This window comes from Peromyscus eremicus, chromosome 3 (genome assembly GCF_949786415.1).
Source record: "Peromyscus eremicus chromosome 3, PerEre_H2_v1, whole genome shotgun sequence".
Taxonomy (NCBI): domain Eukaryota; kingdom Metazoa; phylum Chordata; class Mammalia; order Rodentia; family Cricetidae; genus Peromyscus; species Peromyscus eremicus.
Genome location: NC_081418.1, coordinates 29,857,192 through 29,882,679, shown reverse-complemented (window position 1 = coordinate 29,882,679; position 25,488 = coordinate 29,857,192). Strand labels below are relative to the sequence as shown.

At 40.3% G+C, this 25,488-nt stretch overlaps 1 protein-coding gene across 1 annotated transcript in view; it reads right to left on the bottom strand.

Moving 5' to 3' along the window:
* Window positions 1–13,899: 13,899 nt before the first annotated feature.
* The window catches only part of Cav1 (caveolin 1), a 31,417-nt gene continuing 19,828 nt past the window's right edge, over window positions 13,900–25,488 (bottom strand). The window contains exon 3 of the mRNA XM_059257396.1: window positions 13,900–15,279. Within this exon, the coding sequence (XP_059113379.1) occupies window positions 14,938–15,279 (342 nt within the window). The 3' untranslated portion in view covers window positions 13,900–14,937. The remainder of the gene's footprint in view (window positions 15,280–25,488) is intronic.

Sequence of the window (25,488 nt, the reverse complement as noted above, 5' to 3'; positions counted from 1 at the left end):
TTCTGAGGAATCCATCCCCTGTGTGTAGGGCTGATGAAACATTCCTGAGTTCCCTGAGGGTAAGGAGAGTCAGCGTCTTTTCTGGAGAAGACCAGGGGTCCCCAAGACACCTTGCTAGAGTGTCTTCCTTTTCCCCAGGTCTTAGAGTAATTTTCTATGGATCTGGGTGGCATCAGCTTTGCTGCTAAGTGCTGATTCCACAGGAAAGGACTTTTCAGTTTAATTCTGTGTAGGCATTGGTTGGGCAATGTGGCTTAGACACTAAATCGTGGCAATGTGCATTTCTGATGACATGAAAATAATAATGGCATAAAGTCATCTGGAAAAAAGATGGAAACAATGTTATATTTAAACCAGGAGGAAACTGTCCAGCTGCTTTTAAATGTCCCTACTTGTCTGAAGCTTCTGTGACTTGCCTTTCCAATGGTCTCCATCAGAAGGTAGGACCCCGAGCTCAGGTCTATTCTTATTATTCATCGTTCTACCATAACTCCAGTCGTGTACAGATTCCTATCCTGCAAGAGGACGGATGCCCTAGTCGAGGGAGAAAAAAAAATGCTGGCATAGCAGCGACTCATTGTGTGGCCATGGAAAATTCTAGTTATAAAGCGTGGAAAAGTCAGATTTTTCCCCGAAGAAGCCTCTCCTGAGAGTGCCTCCCACCCATCTGCTCAGCCTATATGTCCAGGACAGCTTCTGCAGGAAGGAAAGCAGGGATGTCCGTGACTGTGGTGGGGAGGCCAGCGGCAAGCAGCTGGGGTAGTCCACTTGGGCATCGCCACCATTGCCTGTGTCATGAGTGACTGTTCAACAATGCAAGGCCAGCTGCTGTAACAGATAAACCCTGAAATTCTGTGGACCAGTTTGGTGGAAATTCTTACTCATACAGGAGATATTCGTGCTGGGTGGAAATAGATGGGCCTGGCATAGACCTCTACACAGTCTTCTGAGGGCCTGAGCTAGGGCAGCCTTTGCCATTTCAGCACGGAAGTTTCTCAGATTCTCTTGATTTAGATCTCCAGCTAATATCCAGAGATGATTGGTAGGTCATAGATGAGGCGCTATGGTTCAAGTCTAGAAAGAGAACACGTGGTTTCTGCTTAAGTTCTAGCACCAGATCTGAGTACATGGCTGACAGAAGAAATGTTGGCACGGGGAGGCTAGTGTGATCTGAGATAGATGGCCAACAGAAGAAATGCTTGAGGGAGGTTAGTGTGTGCCCAGAAGGAGAAGCAGAAGATCTCCATATAGGAGCTAGTTAGCCAGTTTCTGGCATAGTGGCCAAAGTCCATTCCCCAGCTTGGCAGGTGTTAATAGTAGGCCCATCATAGGTGCTTGTCCCCAAACAGTAGGGAGTTCTGAAGTCTGGAAATGAGTTGGGAAATCTAGACAACAATGGTCAAAGCCAAAGGACCTGAGTGGGTTTAAACAGAGGAAAGGCATAATGATCTCAAGAACAGTGTGGTGGAAGCTCAGCTTAGTTTCCAGCCCTTGGACAACTCAACCAATTGGAAGGAGATGTAGGCTGGGTTCTAGGCTATCACCTGATAGCAAGGGGTTGCTCTACCCCGTGAGATTCCATAGACTTAGCTAAGAAGCTGAGTGAGGTAGGAGTCACTAGGTCCTCCGGCTGTTCAAAGTTGAGAAGTACAGCATTACATACACTACTTCCCTCCTCCATGCAATTCACGAAGCCCAGACCTGTCTAAATGTTTGAGTCCATTCCAAACTCATATGTTGAAATTTTGACTCTCAAGGCAATGGTATTAGGAGATGAGGACTTTCAGGTTGGCCAGGTTGTGCCAACAGAATTCTCATGGATGCTGTGTTATTTGCTACTTTTCTGTGTCTACGATAAAATTCCATGACCAAAAGCAATTGATGGAAGAAAGGGTCGGTTTTACCTTACAGTTCTAGAGGGACAGATACCACCTGGCAAGAAGAGCTTAAGTCATCCAGCTGGGTAAAGGGAGAGCTCTCAGGCTCTTCTTGAGGGAAAACAGATCATTACACTCTTTGTGAACTATGTTATAATCCTGTAGTGCTAACAGAGGGGTGTGTGTTGCGGGGGTGGTGGTGGTGGTGGTGTGTTTGTGCTTAGTGTGTTTGTGCTTAGTGTGTGTGTGCTTAGTGTGTATGTGTGTGTGTGGTGTGCTTATACATGTGTGTATGTTTGTGCATGTGTGTGTCTCTCTGTGTGTGTCTGTGTGTGTATGTGGTGTGTTACAGAACAGCTTAGTAGTGGGCAGTTAACTTTCATAATTGTGAGACAAGACATTCATGATCCAAGGGTGTTCAGCCAATGTTGGAAAGACCTAGCTAACTGTCCTATTCTAATGTTATTTCTAACGAGCACAGTAAGGTTTGCTAAGCACACAGGAATACCAGAAATAAACAGCAATTGATGGTATGAGCGGTGATCAAGATATGTGGAGTAACAGGAAATACTGTGTAGGCATGTTTGCCCTTGGGAATATAACAGGAAGGAAGGAAAAATCTGGAAAAAACACCACTGACTGCTTCCTTCTCAGCGCCATTTTTCAACCACAGCTTCATCCAAGTCCACACACAGCCAACAGCCTGGGACCCACCAAGCTCTGACCAGCTTAGCTGAATTCCTCATTGAAGTATTGATACACCAAGACTTTCATATGGTATTGCCTGGCACTTTGTTGCATTTATGTACCAAGTAACATTATCATTTCAAAGCCTATGTTTAGTATTTAAACATGTGACAGTTTTCATCTCAGATGTACCATTAATATGATTTGTCAGCTAGTAAAGAACTTGTGGGGGAAAAGAACTACAATTCCCACCTGTTCGTAGCTACAGGAGATGGTCACTGCTTACCAAAGGAGCATAGCACTCATGAATGATCAAATTTTCTTCCATCAGTTTCCTAATTGCACTCACTTGATCTAAGAAACCATTCATGGACCAAAAGAAGCAGCGGTGAACACAGCCCTGGAGCATACTGTAACTGACTTCACACTGTACTCAGCTCTCTTGGAGGTTGTGTGTGGTGTGTGGCAAAGGAGGAGTTAAAAATTCCACTTCACCATGGTCTCTACAGGGGAGGAATGGAAGGTAGCCCTGCTTTGAATCACAGTCATAAAGTGGTTAGCAATCTGATTTTATTTTAAAACACAGGATGTGAGTAATGTTACATTGCTTTCCTTTCTCTGTACAAACTGAATGTGATCCAAGCCATTATTCTGCCCATCTGGTGGGAAGGTCACACTTTATCATGACAGTGTCCTTCCGTGTGCCATGTGAAGGTCCTATTTGATTTGTCACTAACCACAGGTCTACAGAGAGAGGGTCTTCCTTAAGGATGTGGACTGGGCTGCTCTTCAACAGCATGGAAGTCACCGCACAGGGTCCTTAGGAGCACCAGCTGGATATTTCCCATTGGGGACATATCACATTGTGGGGGGCTACAAGGGAGCAGGGTACATGGTGCCTGTGCCTGTGAGGCCCACGAATTCTTGTTGTCTTCTCAATCTTGGAAGACACTCCCCAGATTTCCCTCTTGTCTTGTATTTCCATTTCTTCTGTGTCTCAGAAGATCCTCTGTATTGATTTTTCTAAGATCCTTCACAAACACTTGTGTTGGAGGAGTGGTTGGGAAAAACAAATCTACACTAACTACAGATACCATCTCTACACTGTAATCAACTTGTATTGACACAACCCAGGGAATCAGTGCACAGGAAATGCTTTAGCTCCATAGCTGAGAGCTGTGTGCAGGGTGCAGGTGTACAGAGGGAATGAATGTTCATTCATTCACTCATTCAGAAACATTCAAATAGTAACTACTATGTGCCAATCATCATCCTATAATCTATTTCTTCTCTGTCTAGAATGGCAATCATAAACCACAATGGTTGAGCCAAACATAAATTAATAGAGATAAATGAAGTTAATTTTTTCTCACACTAGTTATATTTCAAGTGTACAATGGCCATAATGATTAATGACTCATAAAGGAAGACACTTCAAGAGTCTCCATTTAAAAAAAAAAAATGAGTGTAGACCATTTCCACCATCCTAAGATGTCTACTGGACAACAAGGATTAAGACTCACAAAGCTATAAAGAGACTAGGTGTAATGCCACTTAGAAGGATTTGTAATTGTGCTACACCCACAGCAAACCTTTGCCGTGTGGTAAGGTACACTCTGTGTAGTGTATTCTTTAACAGGTCGAAGTTTAAGACATTATTTTGGTAGGCATTTAGTGTGCTAAGTTCTGTAGCTAAATTGGATTCTACCACTCCACCTTCCCCAGTAGTTTACAGGTCAAAAGAGATAAGAACAAATGTCTCATAGTCTTTGAAGCCAAAGTAACTTTCTGTGCTTGGGAAAGTTATCAGGGAAAAACATAATTATGTTGATTTCTTTTGTCTTCTCAATCAATGTGCATGCCTGTTCCTTGAACAATGGAAAATACTTTAATAACTGTATTATGTAATGAGCAATTATTATAATTTTGCATTGACATTCTCAAAGCTTTGGGCTCCCTTTGCTCCATTTTCTAAATGAGTGTGGACCACAGGGTGGGAACTGTGGCAACACACAAATTTGCTGAGCAACATTAATCATAGGACAGGCAATTAGACCTCATGCCAAGGATGTCTCTCACTGTGCTCTGCTGAGTAAAGCTGAGACAATCTCCCTTCCCACTCACACCCTCATCAGAGGTCAGGTGGAGGGTACATTTAGGCTTCCTAATGGTCCCACAGTTTTAAGGGTACAGAGCAGTGACTTTTTACTGAAACTTCTTCTGTTGGCTCTCTTCTCTCTCTAGTGTTTTCATTTTAATTGTACAGATAATGGAACAGTTGTGTCCTTCACAGTGAGATAACTCACTTCATTTGTAGGCAGTGGCTTCTGGGCACTGTGTTTTTTGAGACTTGTATAAAAGAGAAACCTCTTTATCTATTGAGTTGTGAGGGCAAAAGGTGCTCTTCCTTGCCACTCAGTCCTGCCCAAGGATTTAGCCTTCAGGTTCATTTCTGACTTACATCAATGTCATTGCCAGGGAGGACACTCCCCAGAAGTGAAAACGTTGCCACTGAGATACAACCTATTTTAAGATGTTTTCTAACCTTAGCTGTTTTCATGCTCCTTATTCTCTGTGGGCCTGAGTCCACTTCTGCTGTTGATATAGATACTACATTACTGTACTTGTAAATGTTTTGAAATTTTGCAGCATCAGTTAATAAGGAGACAGCAGCCAGCCCAAGCTCTTAACTCTCTTTAATCATCACTTGCACCTGGAAGGAACTTTCATCTTAGTGGTTCTGGCTTCCTCTCTGTAAAATAGGGTTGTAAGCCTCCCTTCCTATCTCATGGGATTATGAGGATGCATACTGGGGGAGAGTTTGAAAGATTAGTGTTTTATGGATATATAGATTGTGAAGAGAGGTGTCTGCCAGTTTCCTGTTATATCCCAATTTCTAACCAACTTCGTAGTTGCGTCAAATCTGAGCATTGTGCTCCCATAACTGCTTGGAACCAGGATGGACTACAAATCTAAGATGAATTGACCCTATGATCTAGCTTGAACCAATAAGATGTCACCCACTGAATGCAGGGACAGTAAGGATAACACAACCGGTGAGACCTTAAGGTTGAAAGGTCAGGTGTATTTGGGGAATTGTTGACTTGGATCATATTGAAGGGCACACAAAGAGACTGTATTCTATAAAAGAAAGCCAGAGAAAGGCTTGGCTATGTTAAGAAAATCAGGTAAGTGACTCTGGGATTCTAGAAAGAGTACTTACTTAAGGTTCAGGTAGCAGGAGGCAGCCTGAATCTTCCTTATTCCAAAGAGGTCTGAGTCTGTTTAGGAATTTTCAGCTCCCCTCCCCCCCCCCCCCATCACAACCTAACGAGGTAGTATGGCTTCCAAAGAAGAGTTGCATGACTCATCCAAAGTCACACTTGGTTCTGAAATTAGCTTAGGTTTGACTGTAGGTTTCTGCCGCTAATTTCAAATCCTTTCCTGCTTATTTTCTTTAATTACTCTTTAAGGTTGGAATTGAAAGTCAAATAAGAGCTAAAGAAGTTCCTCTAGTCCAACGTACAAGCCAGAGGAAGGCTGATACATGTAATTTGTTTGAGCAATATTTTACAGCCTTTCAGACATTCATCTGAGCCTTGATAACCTCACTGTTAAGTTTATTTCCTCCCCTGGAATATGAAGGACACTACCACATTTTTCCTATTTGTCCCACGCAAGTCACTGACTTCTATTAGAGCAAGGGTGTGAGAGTTTGCAAGGCCATCATACATTTTAATTGGTATTTATTCATGGCTCTGATACATGTTTCCTGTGTTTGGTCATCTACTCTGTTAAAATTGCTTTTTAAGAATATTACAGCTCTGGGATAGAGTTGCAATCCATAAACAGTAATGGCTCAGTAGTGAAGAACTTACAATGCCCCTGGAGAGGGTCCTGTTTGGTTCTCAGCCCATGTCAGGCATCTCAAAACTGCTGGTAACTCTGACTCCAAGGGACCCCAAACCCTTTTCTGTGCTCAGTAGGCTGTTACATTCATGTGACATACACACATACACAATTAAAAAAATAAAATTTTAAGTATTACTACCCATATATTTATGTGTTAATTATAAAAGCAAGTATCAATATTTCCTTTAAGATCTAAGTCAGTATAAAATATGCATTTATTTTATCAACTCACACAGTAGGTTTTAGATTTTTCTCTGTGATGGAGCATGGTAGTCAAAGAAAATGTGAGAGTGAGAATCAATACAAAAAGAAATTCAACCAGAACTTGTCTGCCGAGAAGTGCCAGAGACCATCCTTCTACATCAATCCCCACTGTACCCCAAGGTTCTCAGGGGTCCTACAGGGCATAGTTTTAAGATCATTGTATTAAGCTATACAATTTGTTATAAAAAAATTTTGTTTCACAAAAAGCTATTTTTTTCCCCAGCAGAAGACAACAAAATACGAATCCATCTGATCTTGCAATTGCTGCCACTGGGGCTTCATGAACACCATGGAGAAAAAGACCTTTGTTTTATTGACCTTCCTATTCCCCATAATGCTAAATCATTGTTCCACTAATGCCTGTTGAGAAAATAAATTTAATAACGTTGTTAACAGAACCATATACTAAATACATTGTTTCAATCTCTTTTAACCATTTGCTATTGTTCTATTTTTCTGGCTGATGACATACAATGCTGTTGGAGGGCTTTAAAATGGAACTACACTTTGGAACATTCGTGCAAGAATAATATGAGCTTTTCCACCCAGAAAAACTTTAAAGCTAACAGTCATGGGTCTTAAATTCATTACCTGACCCAGATTGAGTTATTGACCTTCTCTAAGCTTTGGTTTCCTAATCTTTAAAACAGATCAATGGTATTCACTGGACTTCGGTAATACGAAAGTAAAGGCTGTTGTGATATTTATAAAATGTTTAGGATGTGCCTAGAGTATAGCTCAATATGTGCTAAATAAATGTAATCTATTATTGAGAATAATAGAAAAGGCAATAAGGCAAAAGAAAAGTCTCTGCCCAGCCCCAAATGACACCCATCAATGAACAGACTGGCTGTGCACACCGCAGAATGCACACTTGTATTATATGGTCAGCCCAGCCTCCTGACTTAGAGTTGGCAGGTAATTGATGTCACTTTTTCCAAGATGCTGGGCGATATGATATGGGATTTAAGAGAAATATCCTTGAAAGGAGTGCTGACTAATGTCCAGAATAGCTATTAACTCATTAATAGTTGGCAGAATTAATAAAGCTGAAAGCAAGGAGCAGGCTTCTTTATTGGAAGTTCATAGAACGGCTCTCGCTGGCAGCTGCTGCCACCCTTTGCACAAAAAAGAGGATATTTTCTTTCTGTTGTAAAAATCCCACTCCTTCTGCAGTTTTCAGTTGTTCCATTAAAGCACTTGGTAGATGCACCACACTCTTTTTAGCACGTGGATTACTCGGCTTCTATAGTATGCAATCCCTCCTTCGGTTGGCTACTATTTTTCATTTTCTCTATGTCTAACTCTTCCCACTCTTCTCATCGTGACTGAAAAAAACCCCTACACTCCCTCAGTTGTAACTGTGTAGCTTAGAATGACTCATTGCATAGTGGAATAGATGAAGTCAACAGCTGCTGGAAATTATTTCTCCTTAATAGCCCTATCAACATGTGTTTGCTATTATCCCAGTAAGAAAAAAATAGATGCATCAAACCTCCATGCTAGCCTTCACTAAAATTTTCACTAGAGGAATTCATGCTTCCAAAATAATTTCAGTTTTGATTTTAATTTAATTTTATGTGTACGGTTGTTTCTCCTGCATGTGTATCTGTGCACTATTTGCATGCCTGGTGCTCATAGCGGCTAGCAAAGGATGTTGGATCTCCTGGAACTGGAGTTACAGATGGTTGTGAGTCACTATGCTTATGCTGGTAATCAAATTTGAGTCTTCTGGAAGAGCAGAGTGTGCTTTTAACCACCAAGCCATCTCTCCAGCCTTGAAGTTCACATTTTGACACAGAATGTTTGAATGAGGACTATAGAAGTTCTGATGGAGAACAATGAATGAAATAAATGAAATAAAAGAAGAACAGAAATGACAAAGGTCTTGTTGCTAATGTTGTAATTCTTTTCAGAATTGGTTAGGGGACGTCATGGCCTTTCTAGAGATAAGGGCGTGAACTTGATAGTTCATGCCTTCATAGGCCTCTGGACAGTTTGAGAAAGAATATATCCAGTAATATGAACTATTATGATAAAATACCTGTCTTCTGAACAGTCAGAGAAAACAATTGAAATATGCTGAGAAAGAGAAGGGGAAGAGGTCAAGGTAGGAATTGAGAGGAAAGGACTTAACTCAGTTAAGGAAGACATGGACTATCTCTCTGCTGACATTCAGACTGGGAGCTAAAGGGTGAGAGTGGGGAGCAGAGGCAGAGGAAGCAACTGCGCATGGTCTTGTGGCCAGGAGGGTACAGCCCACTCCTAGAGATGGGGGAACATAGGTGTGTCCAGAGCACAGGCAGGGAGGATATGGGACAAAATGAGGTCAGAGAAATGGGCATGGACAGGACTATATAAGACTATGCAGGCCTAGATAATTTTATACCGAATACAATGAGAAACCATAAGAGAGGTATAAGCTGTGGTATGTGTGTGCTTCCTTAAAAGCAACCCTCAAAACCAGAATGTTTCCAACATTTACAAGTAAACTTAACTTGTTAGTCAAACATCATACTGCCAGTTCCAACTCTGCGTTTTCTAAAAGACATAATATATAGGTCCATAGAATGCTTACCTGTGTACAACCCAAGGGGTGCTATCTGTATAGCAGTCTCTCTGAAAGACACTACAATGTGTATAGTGTAGTTTTGTATACTGTACTACCAGTGCGACCTTGCATAGCAGCCCAGAAGGGAAAGACTGGAAATGAACACATCAGGCAAGAATGGTAAAGTCACATAACTGTCTGGCAAAATAAACTTTATCACATGCAGATAAGTCACCAAGTTAAAGCTATCTATCTATCTATCTATCTATCTATCTATCTATCTATCTATCTATCTATCCATCCATCCATCCATCCATCTATCTAATCAATCTATAGAATCTTCCACAGTTATGTAATGAGTCTTTCTATATTGAATGAATTGTTTTGTCTTAAAGTTTATTTTGCTAGAGTGCTATACAACCCTATACAAAGAAGTACATGCAGTTAAAGAATGCTCTGAATGGGAGAAATAGTCTTCCCTGGAGAAGAGCACATCAACTGGTTAACCAATACCACTGGTCAGCCATGAAAACAAAATATACAAGTAATATAAAAAAATGATCAGCGGGGCTGGAGAGATGGCTCAGTGGTTAAGAACACTGACTGCTCTTCCGGAGGACCCAGGTTCAATTCCCAGCACCCACATGGCAGCTCATGACTGTAACTCCAAATGACCCCCACATTTAGACGTACATGTAGGCAAAATACCAATCCACATAAATTAAAAAAGGATCAGCTTACATTTAGAAATATATATATATATAGACATATATATATGTTTGCATATATGTATGCATATGAATAACAATGAATGAAAAAAGAGGCCATCAATTTGAGAGAGATCAAGGAGGGGTTGTCTATGGGAAGATTTAGACAGAGGAGAGTAAAGGAGAAAATTTAATTGTATTATAATCTAAAAAAAAGTGAAAAAAAATAGATGCAAGTTGGGTCTGTGGTGCAGAGGGTAGAGCCCAGGACCTTGCACGTGCTATCCCTTGCACGTGCTATCCCTTGCACGTGCTATCCCTTGCACGTGCTATCCCTTGCACGTGCTATCCCTTGCACGTGCTATCCCTTGCACTTGCGATCCCCACACCTTGGTTTCTTGAGATGGAGCCTCACTACACATCCCAGGTTGGTCCTGTATTCCGGATCTTCCTGTTTCAGCCTCCTGAGGTATAGAGTCTATGAACCCATGCAGGACAAAACACCATAGTTCTAAATAAGTATGTTCTTCAATATTTGATTGTGGTGGTACTGTATTCCCCAAAATATTGTGCACCCTAATAAATTTATCTGGGGTCAGAGAACAGACAGCCACTAGATACAGAGGCTAGAAAATGGTGGCACTCACACCTTTAATCCTAGCATTCCAGAGGCAGAAATCCATCTGTTCAAGGATACAGCCAAGCATGGTGACTCACGCCTTTAATCACAGAAAGTGAGCCTTTAATCCCAGGGAGTGACGGCAGAAAGAGAAAGATATATAAGGCGTGAAGACCAGAAACTGGAAGCATTTGGCTGATTAAGCTTTTAGGTTTTGAGCAGCACAGTTCAGCTGAGAACCATTCGGATATGAGGACACAGAGGCTTCCAGTCTGAGGAAACAGGACCAGCTGAGAAGTTGGCCAGGTGAGGTTAGCTGTGGCTTGTTCTATCTCTCTGACCTTCCAGTGTTCACCCCAATAACTGGCCTCAGGTTTGATCTTATTAATAAGACCATTTAAGATTCATGCTATATTTGATAGTTGACATGAACTACATATGTAATATAGTCACCATTCTAGTCTTTGGTTTGGTGATGATTTCTTAGGTGTTAATGATAACTAAGCAACAAATTAAGAAAAGGGGTTTGGTGGGTGACACACAGGAATGGAGCAATATTACAGTACATTAGCTATGGGGAATACAGACTCAGTACACCCTGTGAATCTTATTGTAAAATGGGGGCAGTTTTTACAAACTCAACTAGTTTTAAATATTTTACGTATACAATGGTAAGTATCTGAGAATCAGAAATAATGAGATATTTTAATCAAATGTCCCTTTTCTATTTTCAAAGCAAAATATCAGCAAACCCCACAAATAATTTAATTTGCCTAGTAAAATGTTTTATTATTATCATGTGTGTATAAATTATTAATGCCTTTTTATTTTCACATTTACTATCTTAATTTAGGAAATTATAAAGAATTTATATTTCAAGTATATTATAATGCGGTGTGCTACATAATTTATATATAAAGCAAATGGTTTCTGGTTCTCTTTGCCATTTATTTTATATATTTTTGATGTATAGAAATTTAATACCTTTATGTATTCATAAAGCAAATCTTTGCTTTTGTGGCTTTACGCATTTTCAATAGTAAGGGTGTCTTTTTTCAATTTATATCTCCTCAAAATATGGAAAATTTGAAAGATAAAATGTTGGAAAATCAGTACTCATGTTGGAGAAGATATAAGTAAGTTATTCAGAATGAGCCCTAGTCCCCTGGGTTGACATGTCTTTTTATGTACCTGGAACTATATAAATGTGTGATATATGAAGCTGTTTATTGTCAGCATGGAATTAAAGTCTCTCCAAACCATGTGGCTGTTTATGTATCCAGTGATGGACCTGTTTCATGTGTGTGGATGAACCATGCTACAGTGTGATTTTTGTTCAAATATAGACAGTCAGAGATTCACATCACAGGATAGAAGGATAATTTATTCCTGTCTATGGACACCTCACTCATTTTCCTTTAAGTGGAAATCCCATTTCCGCCTGGATCATGTGATGATAATCAGGGTGTGTGTAGTGGAAACAAAAAAATGAATAAATTCATATTCCATGCAGAATAGTCAGCTAAGCACCTTCCATGTTTTCTCAGCAAAGAGAAGAATCTTGTAATGTTCATGAAATTTTCTCAGCTGAAAGAATTCAGGAATTAAAAAAAAAAAAAAAACCTAGATTGAATTTGGAAGCTTCTGCTGGCTAATTTTATTTGTCACATTGACTGGATCTTGGGCTGTCCAGATTTCTGGTCAGTCATTATGCTGGGGTTCCTTCAAGAGTAGTTTGAATGATGTTATGTTTTAATTGTTGCCTTCATTTGCATGGGGAGACCTCATTCCATCAGTTGGAGATCTAAGCACAATAAGAGGCTGATCTTCCCTCAAGACAGAGAGAGGTCCTTCTGCTTGGATGCTGCCAGCTGGTATATTAGTTTCTCCCACTGTTATTATTGAAAAAGTGGAATATTAGTTTTTCTGGAGTCTTGAGCTCATAGTCCTTTAGCTGGATCCCCAGGACCCTGGCTCACCTTCTAGAACTAGCCAGTATCCAAAATCATAAAACCAAGTTCTTCTGATAAATCTCTTATTCTCTATTCTTATCTTGGTTTCTGTCTCAATCTCCATTGTTATCATATTTGTTTCTTTGGAAAACTTTAATACAGAAGTCCAAATATAAATTTAGGTAGAATTAGATGACAATATTATTATCCATAATATAAGGTTATTTGGTTTCAGGTTAATAGGTAATAAATCATTGTGTAAATTGCTAAAAAAAAAAAACCCTTTGTTTTTAGTTATGAATTATAGCTAAATTATTTGAAGTAATCCATGAATAGCAATGAATTTTAGCAGAAATATCTCGCTTAAATGAATTTTTAATATTTCAGAAGTTTGCTACCCCAAAAACACAATACAAACATGCAAATACACATTATACACATGCTTACTACATACAAACACATACACACACACATACACATACATACACACACATACCCATTTAACTGTTAAACATTTTTATTGTGCAGGTTTGAAATCTTTATAGGACATGCAGCATAAAAAAGTGTAAAATATATCAGTAAGCATATAAAATTTCAGTAACTTTTTGAACCAGCAACTGACTTACACGAGATCAAGCATCTAGAAGAACAGACATGTCTTAGGACACACAGTTTATAGACTGAATCGCAGAACCATTTCCCAAGTGATTCTCCTTATATAAAGATAAAGATTATCTTTCCATTTAAACAAGTATGCAGTATAGTACATTTTCAGTTATGCACACAGTTGAAAAGTCAAACTGTGTCCACGCCAGTGTCTGTTTCCAATGCAAACAATCAAAGCAGGTAGCAGGTTGGTAGTTAAAGTGTCAGCGGAACTGAGGGAGGAAACAAAAGTCAAGCAGAATTCCAATAAATGTATGAAATATATTAAAAGAAAAGCCTACCTGGAATTAAAAAAAATAGCCCCCAGGGCAGAGCTGAAATGTGAGTGGGGGACTAAAACGCTTCTGGGTGTCTCAGGTAGGCAGCTTTCAAGAGGGACTCAGGTATACAGGTGAAATTCCTCAGTTTGGGTTCAGAAGAACTAGAACTTATTCCAGCAAGAACATCACCTCAAGCTTTTATTGCTGCCCCTCCCCCATCTTCACTCTGAGCAAAGTGATGCTTGGATTAGTCCAAAGGCTCCTGGCAGGGGGAGGGGTCACGTGTCACAGCATTACAGACTATTGCAAACGCTATGCGTAGAAGGGGTCATGCTTGCAACAGCTTTGGCGGTCTCATTTTGGTGGCCTCCTTTTTGACAGCCCTCCCTGGAGGCCTACTGATCAGGGAACACAGTGTTGAGCCACTAAACCATCCCAGTGATGAATTAGCTTCAATTCAGGAAAGTGTGGTTGTTCTTGAAAATAAGTGAAGTTGAATAGACATGCTGACCTCATTCTGTTGCTGAGAGGCAGGAAAAACTGGCTTCCACTCCTGCTGGCCCAGAGAGAGCTCAGCCCCATTTGCCTGCTTTAAATCATCTCTTTGGGTTAATGTTGACCAGGCTTGACATAGAGAAAGATGCTACATGACCAAGCACAGATGTCAATTTCAACAGGTTCTGTATCTCAGAGTCAGAAACAAGTATAGAGAACTAGCAAGTAGATTTTCTATGTTTTGTTTTTTTAGGAAAGCTGCTGGCATAATGAGAGCTGATGAGTTACACCCTCTTTGAAAAGGAAACATGGAAAATTAGAAGGCACCCAGGTCTTATTATAGGTAATAACAAATATTCAGGTACACAAGATAATGGGTTAAAATGTCAAGATGAATAAGACATTACTGAAACCATGAGCATGAAGGTTATTGTCTCCAAGTTGACAGTGGTCACTAAATCCCACTAGATTGTGATTGTTAAGAGTAGTGGCAACAGCTAACTCCTCAGATGGCTGAGGAAGTATCTGTTTAAAACCTGCCCTCATGTCCCTAGACATGAGGCCTTAGCCTGGAAGTCTTCCCTTTCTATGACATCATCATTTTAGAATGGGCAGTTGAGGTTGGTGGTCCTCTTTTTCCATCCCCACCCTACCCCAATTCTAATCGTTTTTCTCTTTCAACGATATGTTTGTATTTTAGCCAATCAAACAATGATCCACATGCAAAGAGAGGGTGGGAGTGGGTTTAAACATTTCAGACTGTCAAAAATAGATGCAGTAGCTCAAGAGACAAGTAGTACATAGGAAAACTGAGCAAATGACTTCTTTGTTCTGGACCAAGACAAACCATTCATAAATTGCTGCTGTGATAGCAACTTGAAATTGGCACCAAGGAAATAATAAGGAAGAAAAAAGAATTGAGAATACTTCCATCCCTGAAATGTCACTCATATTTCTTTCTGCATGTTGATATGGATATTGCTGAATATCTTGCCAATAGCTTCAAAGAGTGGGTCACAGAAGGTGTGGACACAGATGGAATAAACGCGGCTGATGCACTGAATCTCAATCAGGAAGCTCTTGATGCACGGTACAACTGCCCAGATGTGCAGGAAAGAGAGAATGGCAAAGTAAATGCCCCAGATGAGCGCCATAGGGATGCCAAAGATGGTAGACAATAAGCGGTAGAACCAATATTTTGTCACAGTGAAGGTGGTAAAGCTGGCCTTCCAGATGCCGTCAAAACTGTGTGTCCCTTCTGGTTCTGCAATCACATCTTCAAAGTCGATCTGAAAGAAAGAAGTTGCAGAATGTGAGTGTGAACAGAAGAAAAGGGGGAGACACAACTGGAGATTTATGCAAATGTCTAAGATTTGTTTGCCAGCCCTGTGCCAGATAATTATCAGGCATCCGCCTCCTTGCAACTCACTTGGAAAAACGAATATGTGAGTGCCTCTCAGATCTGATTGTTCGAGGGTGGAGCTCAAAAGAATTTTAACATATTCTCCAGGTGTTTCTTTACTGCGTCAACAGTTGAGAACTACTGCTTTTAGAACAAATGAGTACTACTGCTTTTAGAACAAATGAGTACGTTTAAACTTCTTGCTTTAAAGTAAAACTCAGAAACATGGCTAAGGACACACAAAACATGGTAAAATGTAAAGAATGTGACATAATTTAACTGCCTTCAAAGACAGTCATACATACAGTACTGAGTACTAGTTAGTTTAGAATTCATTAATGACTTTCCAAAGAGAATTAGCAGAATCATCTCAGGAAATTAGATCCTGGGTGAGCTGAGACATTGAGATGAGAGGCAAGACTCTAGCAGAGCTTTGGAAATGTATGTGACAGGGAAAGGAAAGAAGGAGATTGGAAATGTTGGGAGCCAAGCCTCAGGAGCAAGTTAGAATGAGGATGGGGAGTATCACAGGCAGAGGAGACTAGAACGACCAGGTGGAAAGAGGTTGAGACAAAAATATTGTTATCTAAATGGTGAGGGTCTATGAGGATGTTAGAGCAGGGAAGTTCAGCCACAACCATGTAGAATTTCATCAATGAATTTGACAATGTAATGTGAGTACATGTGCATGCGCAACTGTGTGTGTGTGTGTGTGTGTGTGTGTGTGTGTATGTATGCTGGACAAAGGGGAAAGGAGACTGATGGGTGATATGACTCTGTATGCTGTGAATGTGCTGCTCTGATTGGTTGATAAATAAAATGTTGATTGGCCAGTAGCCAGGCAGGAAGTATAGGCAGGATAAGCAGACAAAGAGAATTCTGGGAAGAGGAAGGCTGAGTGAGGAGATGCCAGCCTGTCATCCAAGGAGCAGCACGTAATGGCACACAGGTAAAGCCATGGAACATGTGGCAACACATAGATTAACAAAAATGGGCTGAGTTTAAGTGTAAGAGCTAGTCAGTAGTAAGCCTGAGCTAACGACCGAGCAGTTTTAATTAGTATAAGCCTCTATAGTTTACTTGGGGGATGCAAATGGGAGAGATTTGTCCCAACTGCCAGCCAGCCAGGACACAGGAAAATTTCTAGCTACAGGAGAACAGCAGGGAGCCTGTGGCACACCCGAGTGAAGACTGTGCAGTCAAGATAGGAAAGCAGTCATAAAAGGAAAATAAAAGGAGGAAAGAAGTAGGGGAGAAAGGAGGGAAATGGTGGAAGGAAAAGAAGCAAGAGAAAAGAGAAAAGAATTTCTGGATATTATAGGAAGATTTGGTTACTTCAAAACGAGGAGCAAAGGATGACCTTTGAACTCCTGATCTAACTGTTGGGGAGAACACAGGCAACAGTTGAGCAAGGAGAAAATTAGAAAGAAAAAAATTAAATTAGGAGAAGAGAACCTGACTTTAGATTAGACAAGTTGAGAATATAGTTTTTGGTAGCGATCAAGATAAATACCAGTGGTCCAGGAATCATGACTACTTTAGAAATGGCTCCTGGGAACCAAGCAAGCAAGTTTGCAGTCACATAGCTCTTCACCCACAAACGCTTCTGTGGGTTGGTGATCTGGGATTTCAAAGCTCCCCGGAACAGCAGGTTCCTGTCCCTTTACAGAAGAAGAGACTCACGGTGACTTTCTAAGGACAGAGTCACAGCAATGGGGGGATTCTGGTGCAAACTCATCCCTTTCGCACTAGCGTCCACTTCTAGGTACCTGCTCACGGACATAGTTAACTCTTAGACTTTATATAAACTAAATGAAGCACAGGATTGAAAACAAATTATCACCAGGAAGACTGGCTAGTTCTGGGCTACTGCTTCCTGGTAGCTGCTACGTGGAGGGTTCTAGCGTAGTCTGAAATTCGCACAAACTGATGACTATTTCTGCAGCTATTCCTGCAGCCACCAGAGCTCAGAGTCAAGGCTAGAACTTCTGGTCGCTGCTCGGTGCCAACGAGCCACCTTTGATTTAACACACCAAAATGTCTTTTGGAAAAAGTACATGATGCTTACCAGTTTTAAAGTTTATTTTCCAGAACATTCTGTTTCTTGCTTTATTGCCCAGTGTCCTAATAGTATAATATGCAAAAATAGTTCAGCTATAATTTTGTAAATAGTCATTGTATTTTTTTTCCTCAGCACATTTAGAACTAGACTCAGAGGTAAACATCCACTTGTGTTTTTTTTCACAGCTTGTAAGAAGTCAGGAAGGTAGCTCAGTTACAATCACAAGGGCTTGCGTTTAGCCCCCAGAACCCACTTAAAAAAAATCAAAACCAAAAACCAAAAACAACAGACGTAGAGCTCCGCAGGCCACCCAGCCTAGTCCAATTGTGAAGTTCCCAACCAGTGGGAGACTTTGTCCATAATCAAAAAAGATGGGTGGCTCTGGAGTAAACAATGCCTGATATGTCCTCTAACACACACACACACACACACACACACACACACACACACACATGCACACACACACGTAACTGTACACATACACATGTACATGTACACACACACACACATACACCATACAGGAAATACAAGGCAAATCAGATCAATACTTGAATAATGTAATATATTTATTTATAATTATATTGTATTATAATATTTATTTATAATTGTCTGTTTTCAAGGTTATGAAAATGAAAAATGAGAACTGATGATTTTCCCTCAATTCAACTGAAATATATTCCTTTTTTTTTTTTTTTAACTGTTTAAAGATGCCATTATTTTGTAAGTGAAACTGAAGATGTCAAAATTGCAAAATTTTCAGGAAAATCTAAATCTGGGGTCAAAGTATAAACCATGGTGGTTTACAAGTGTCCTGGGAGTGCACACATGCTTGAGTGCACAAAGGACAATGGTCCATTGTTTTTATTAAAGGGAACGTCTATTACTTATTACCCCAGAAATGACAATGACTTGTCAAGGTGAACAAGAGGTTGGTTTGAGACTCAACTCTGTTCTAAAGGAAATTGATGCTTTCTTAAATACTGAGCCACTTTTTACAAAACAAAAATATTCTTCATTTGAATATGAAGAGTATTTCACAATAATGAAAAGGCATGTTAATAGCTTTAGAAGCTTACTACATTTAACCTTTCCTTAGCATGGCCTTAGGGGCAGTACAACATATGTGTGCATGTCTGGGTGTGTACATATATGTGAATATATGTAATTGGCTATATTGTCAAAGTATATTCTGTTAGGGAAGATATCTAGGAACATGTGTTTATACGTAAACTTTCTTGATAACAATTTCCTTAACTGTACATCTAAGTAAGCATATTGGAAATCCTTTTTTTTTTTTTTTCTCATTTTAGATACTTTTGAAAGATTTTCAGTGCCTTCCAAAAACAGGAAGTGAGCACAATATTCAAGTATCCCAGAGAATTTTGTTCAGGTTTTCTGGAAAAAACAATGAAAAATTACATAAATATAGTTATGTTGCTAATTTAGTCTTAAGAATTGACAGTGGCTTAAAAGAATGAAACAGTACAGCCCAATCAGGTGTAGATGGGGGCAGAGGCAAGAAGGACTAATGAAGCACTAAATCCAGAGGATGTTTCCTCCTCTCCACCTCTCCACCTCCATTTCTACAGCGACATCCAGGTACTGAGGAGAGTTCTTCCTGTGAGTACAAAGCCCTGGAATGCAGCAACTTCTCAGCAAGCAACAGCATTGACAAGCTCCTTGATCTGCTGACTAGGGTTTTAATAGATAAGCAAGGATGATTGACACAGCCCAGAAAAGATGCAAATTCAGTGCCTACCCCTGGCTCACAAGGGCTAACCTGTGCTTGTGATCGCCTTTCTTGCAAGCCTCTGAGATGCCCATTCTCACTCCTTTTCGCAGATGAGGATATTAAGGGAAGTTAATAATTTGCTCCAGGTCACCCAGATGCTAGAGAGCAAAGCCGGCATGTGTCACATTGCAGGTCAACCTTCCTTTTGCTTCTGCATTGCTGGGAATCCAAACGCGTACACTAGCCTTAGTGCTTAATTTTTGCCTGGCAGACTGGCACCCAGAAGCACTCTGTAGTTGAAGGAATGGCTCTTGTTAGCATTACCACTTTAAGTCAGGACATCTGGTAACAGGGATATTTTGAGTTGTGTGAACTGATTATATTTATATTGCTTGGAACAGTATGTTCTTACTATCCTGGGAATTCAGCCAGGGACTGTCAAGCTAAATGGTAGATATGGAAACTGAGGCACAAAATGATTAAAACGAGGCAGACAATATCATGGTCCCAAGTGAATTGGTAAAAAAGCTAAAATTAGAATGCTAATTTTACAATTTCCAAGTGTACAAACAGCCAGAGCTCTGCCCACTCCACCCCCCCACCTCCCTTTTCCCACGTATCTATTCTATCTCTAGGTGCCCATAAATCTCCCCCTGCCATCTCAGACTTTGGCTTGGCAGTATCTCTGCATATGTCTTAGATAGATGTCTCCTTAATACTGTGCTCACGACATTTTCATACTTCAGCCAGGGTGAAGAAAATTAGAAATGGATACCTTTTTTTTAAAAGTGTGTGTGTGTGTGTGTGTGTGTGTGTGTGTGTGTGTGTGTGTGTGTGTTTGTATGTGCATGTGTGTCTGCTCATCTGGGTGTGCCTGTCTGTGGAGCAGTGGTAGGGTCTAAACTTTGTCGTCCATAATTGTACAGCAACCACTTTTAATCACTAAGCCATGAGGAATACTTAAAAAACAAACAAACAAACAAACAAACAAAAAAACTACCTTTAGTATATATTTTGACTTGTATTCAAAGTACACTGAACTGAGCATAGTTCCTTTAAGTGAACAGTCATCTAGTCAATGGCAGGGCAAAATTCCACACCAACCAAAGTAGAGTTATGTAGTAGATTGATAGAAATTTAAAGCAAAGGATTCATAAAGAACCAGAGTCCCATTTAAAACACAGGAACCAATGACCACCACTGTCCTGGCTAGAACAAGGCTATCTACTCATCAAATGATGGACACAGGATTGGAACTCAGGCTCAGCAACACTCCTGGCTTCTGCTACCACTGCCTGCCATCACCACATGGTCCCAGTCAGTCTGGTGGCTGTGTTCTGTGACCAACGAGAACAACTTCTGGTCTTGTACTTGAATGGAAACATTGTCTTGATCGCCAGAGGCCCCACAGGCCCATTTGTTAGACAAGTGATTGTGTCTTTTTCTGCCAGTTCCCCTGGGCACTCACTGTTTACATAAAGCATCAGACTGATTAACCTTCCATCAAAACAGCCACTCTTGAGTCCGGTTTCCCAGGGGGCTTATTCCACTTGTCCCTCTCCATTGTGCCTGTACCTTGGTTGGTGTGGAATTTTGCTCCGGCATTGACTAGGTGACTGTTTGTGAACCATGTTCTGTTCAGTGTTGCTGGCCTCACTGAGAACAATACTTCATGTGCTCACTCAGATTCGGAATGGCATACGAGTTAGAAGTTGTCTTTTCTTCAAAGATGAGACAAGAACACACCCAAGTGATGTAAGCACCTGTGGGTTAGAATGAGGTGCCTCTAATGACGCTCAATTAGCTCACTGAAGAAATGATTTTCTGTCCTGTAATCTAAGGACCATGTTGCCATTTTGCTAAGAATCCTTCCGTAGACCTACAGATCAAAAGTACGGATGTGCTTCAGCAATATTTCCGTGTCCCAATGGATGCTTTCTCAGGAGTCAACAGTTTATATTACTAGATTTTTATAAATGATGCTAAAATACCTTTGCAAAGCAGTGGCTGTTTCTGAAACATAACAAAATCTAGCAACAGATGTCAAGAAAAGCAATCTGTCTTGTTATGTTTTGATAATGTTTAGCTAATGCAATAAATCTCAGAAGGCCCATCCTGTTAAATGTATCTTAAGATAATATTTTAAAGGCAGTTTACATGTACACAGGATTAAATAAACATGGTCAAGTTTTTTTTTCTGTCTCAAAATATGGATCTTTTTTTCTGAATAAGAAGTAGTCAAGGAAAATTTAGGTACCTTTGTGGTTTTATGCACAATGTTTTCACATTTGGTTTCTGTGAGGAAGATATATTTTTATACTGTTAGTGGAAACTGATTGTATTAGAACATAAAAAATATCCATTAGAACATTATTAGCATGTTTAAAATGTATATGTAGGACATATCACAAAGCAGCTACCAGGATGTTTGCTGAAGACCCAACTGTTGTCTGTTCAACACAGTCATACTGCTGTCCCAACAGAGTCCTAACCATTTAGGTAATTGGAAAGGTCTTCTGATCTTAGAGTTATGCCATGGTTAGTTTATACCTGGGATTATTATGCTAGTCTTCTTGGTAAGTGGCTTGTGGTTTATTGAGAATATAGATGTGACTAGTTCTGACCAATAAGATTTAAGTTAGTCGGCTAGGTAGAAATTTCAAGAACGTGTTTCTTTTTAAGATTTACATTTTATTCATTTAGTGTGTGTGTGTGTGTGTGTGTGTGTGTGTGTGTGTGTGTGTGTGTGTGTTAGTGTGTGCACATGTGTAGATGAGCTGGCAGAAGCCAGGATAGGGCATCAGATTCCCTGAAGCTGAAGTTAGAGGCAATCTTGAGATACCCAATATGAGTGTCAGGAATCTAACTCTGGTCCTCTGTGAGAGCACTAAGCATTCTCAACTGCTAAGTCATATTTCCAGCCTCCAGGAAAACTTTATCTTCCTTAATAAAAAAGACTGGTTCTTATGGGGGAAACCCCTCTCATCCTGCTTATAACAGTATGTGCTGACTACATAAAGTGATGTCATCTCATGACCATGAGGTAACATGAATGAGTAAAAGGGCAAGGGGATGGAAATGATGCTCTTTTGCCATTTACCAGCTGTGGAAACAGGGCCAGCAATGTTGACCAAGTAGCTTTTCCTATGTGGTATGTCCACACCATTATTTTAAACCATAGCTCTAGGTTTAATTCCCAGAACACATTTCTCTGTTGGTAGGCATACTGTGTACACATTTAGAAACATGTTCCATATCTGGCTTCAACCTCCCCACATTGTGAGAAATTCCCACAGAATGCAGCCAAACTTAATTTAGGAAATGTTTACATTGATATCAGAATGATAAATTAACTTTGAAGGAAGCAGTACAATGTGTTTCTCATCTATAAAAATGAAATTTAAATGTAATAGTATCTACAATAAGTCTCAAGGATCCCTCTCCAGCTATTCACATCTTTCAATGCCCTCTGCTTGAGTTGGTGGCTAGAAGTTGTGATTGTCCTTCAAAAGTCAAGGGTGTCGTTTTGAAGATGAGTTTACAAAACACTGTAACAGCTACTGTGTGCCTTTCCTGCTCTCTGGCTTGCTCTGCTGGAAGTTAGCTGCCATGATTGGATTCCCTTGGAAGAGTAAGGCATGGGTAAGAACTAAAGGCAGCCTCTAGCTATCAAATACTGAGACACTGAAGTCCTCATTCCAACAGTTTGAAAAGAAAGGGTTAGTCACCACCCATGTGGATGAGTCTGGATATGTTACCTCTCTGACCTTGGCTTTGGAAGGATCCAGTCCTGACAACTGCCTTGCACCTTGTGAGAGACCCCGAACAACCACTCAGAGAGGTCATACTTTCATGCCCACTACACAGAAAGGGTAAAGTGATGGATGTTTGTTGCTCTACATTACTAAATTTGAGGATAATTGGTTATGAAGGTGTAGATAATGAGTCCAATTCTAAAGCAAGTCACTCTTATGTTATCATTTTAATTTTATCTTTTATATTAGACAATTTAACTTTCATACTTACATATAAACGTTCACAGTGAATGTATACCTAATTTCTTAGAATTTGGTGCTGAGGCAAAAATTCGTAAGTATATGTGAAGGAAATATAACATCTTAAACTTTCTATAATCCACACAATCTTAGAAAAATAATTAGACCATTTACAGTGTTTGTATAAGACTATCCACTCATATGCCTCAAATGGCTTGAGCTTATAACCAAATGTGACTGTAGCTAGAGAGTTTTCTCTCCGGGTCCTGCCAAACCCTGGCTATCCCTTAGCCCACTTATAAAATAAGCATACAGACACTTATATATTTAAACTGGTTGGTCATTAGCTCAGGCCTATCATTGTCTAGCTCTTAATCTTATATTCAGCCCATTTCTATTAATATATACTTTGCCACGTGGCTCGTGGCTTACTGGTACCTTACATCTTCCTTGTCCTGGCCGCGGCAGCTGCAGGCAGTCTCCCTTCCCTTCCTGTTCCCTCAATTCTCCTCTCTGTTAGTCCCGCCTATACTTCCTGTCTGGCTATTGGCCAATCAGTGTTTTATTTATTAACACATTTGCCATACAGAACATCCCACAGCACATGATAGCTGGTCTTAGTTGTCACCTTAACAGGATCTAAAATCAATCCAGTATTTACAATCCAACCCATACCATGGCATTTCCAGAGTGGATCAACTGCCTTAAGATGGGTGGTGCCTTCCAATGGTGGCTGATATTTGAAGAGGTCTGAAGGAAAAGCAATATTGTCTGCTTGCATTTGTTTCTTTCTGAGGGCATCCAATTCCAGTTTCTTTGGCCTTCCACTGTGGACTGGATACTAGCAGCTCTCCAGGAATCTTCCTGGCATACAGGACCTGTTTGGGTCTACTGAGACATCCAGTTTCCTGACTGAAGAAGCTACTGGATTCCAAGCCTGTCCAGTGTGCAGTTGGTTATTGTTAGACTATGCAGCCCCTATGTGTAAGTTGCTCTAATAACTTCTCTTCTATAAGACATACATTCCCCTGGTTCTATTTTCCAGGAGAACCCTGCCAGGACATCAGATGTGCTCCAAAGACCAAGAGACATTTTGATCTAGAAAACACACCTAGACAAGCAAATCTAGACTTTTAAATTTACTACTTCAAAATGCAATAGTTATGGTTCTTGGTTTTCAGAAGTTCTCAGCATGAGCCGCATGACAAGAGGATTTTTCTAAGGAAAAAGTGCTAAAATGCATACTCTCAGTTGACACTCTCATCAGACTCTCTGGGGTGGGATCTGGGGTCTGCACTTTCATTATTTCAGACAAGATCTCCTTATGTAGCCCAGGCTAGTCTTGAACTGATCTTCCTGCCTCAGCCTTCTGAGTGCTAAGACGACAAGCCTGATTCTGAGGCTCTCATTTTATTTTTAGTTCACTTCAAAATCTTTTGTGTGTGAATCTGTCTGCTTGTGGGTCAGTATAGGCACATGAGTGTAGGTACCTGCGGAGTATAGAAAAGTGTGTAGCATGCCCTGGAGTTGGAGTTACAAGTGATTGTGAGACATCTGATAAGGATGCTGGGAACTGAACTGGTATCCTCAGAAAGAGCTTTTCCCTCTCTGAACCACTGAGCTGTTTCTCTAGCCTCCAAGGCTTTCGTGTTAAACAAGATTTCTTTTCTTATTTCAGTGATAAACAGTACTGGAGCCCGCCATGGCTCCTGCAGTTAATGGCAGCCCTGTTGCCTTTACGCTGTATCCTCTGGCCTTGCAGCCCTGGCTTCCTTCTTCTATCTCTGGGGTCCTGATATGCTGGATGACACCAGGGTCTAATGGATAAACAAATGGAAACACCCTCAGAGCAGGTCTTCTTAATTTTAATCTACAAATATGAAAAATTGGTTAAAATTTACCATGATTATTATGAAAAACCACTCAGTAGAAATCCTGGTGTACTTCTATCACCCTATATTCAATAAAAACAAATGTATGTTTTTTTCCAAATTAAATACATATTTCTAAAATTCTAATGTGTACACCAAATCTAGTCACAAGCAAAGAGTGTATTTCAAACCCCTTCTCTGTTCCCACACAGATTTCCAACATGTTGAGAGGCCTTTGAAGCTGATGGAATAATATTGTGTATGAGCATGTGGGTATGGATGAAGATGAGAAAGAACGCAATTAAACGTTACCAGAACACAGCAGCATTGTCATAATTCCCATGTGTTTTCTCAGAGGCAGACTTTACTGGGCAAAACTGGCACCACTGGGCAAGAAGCTGTGGCGTTCTTGCAGCCAGTTCTGAAGGCAGAGGGT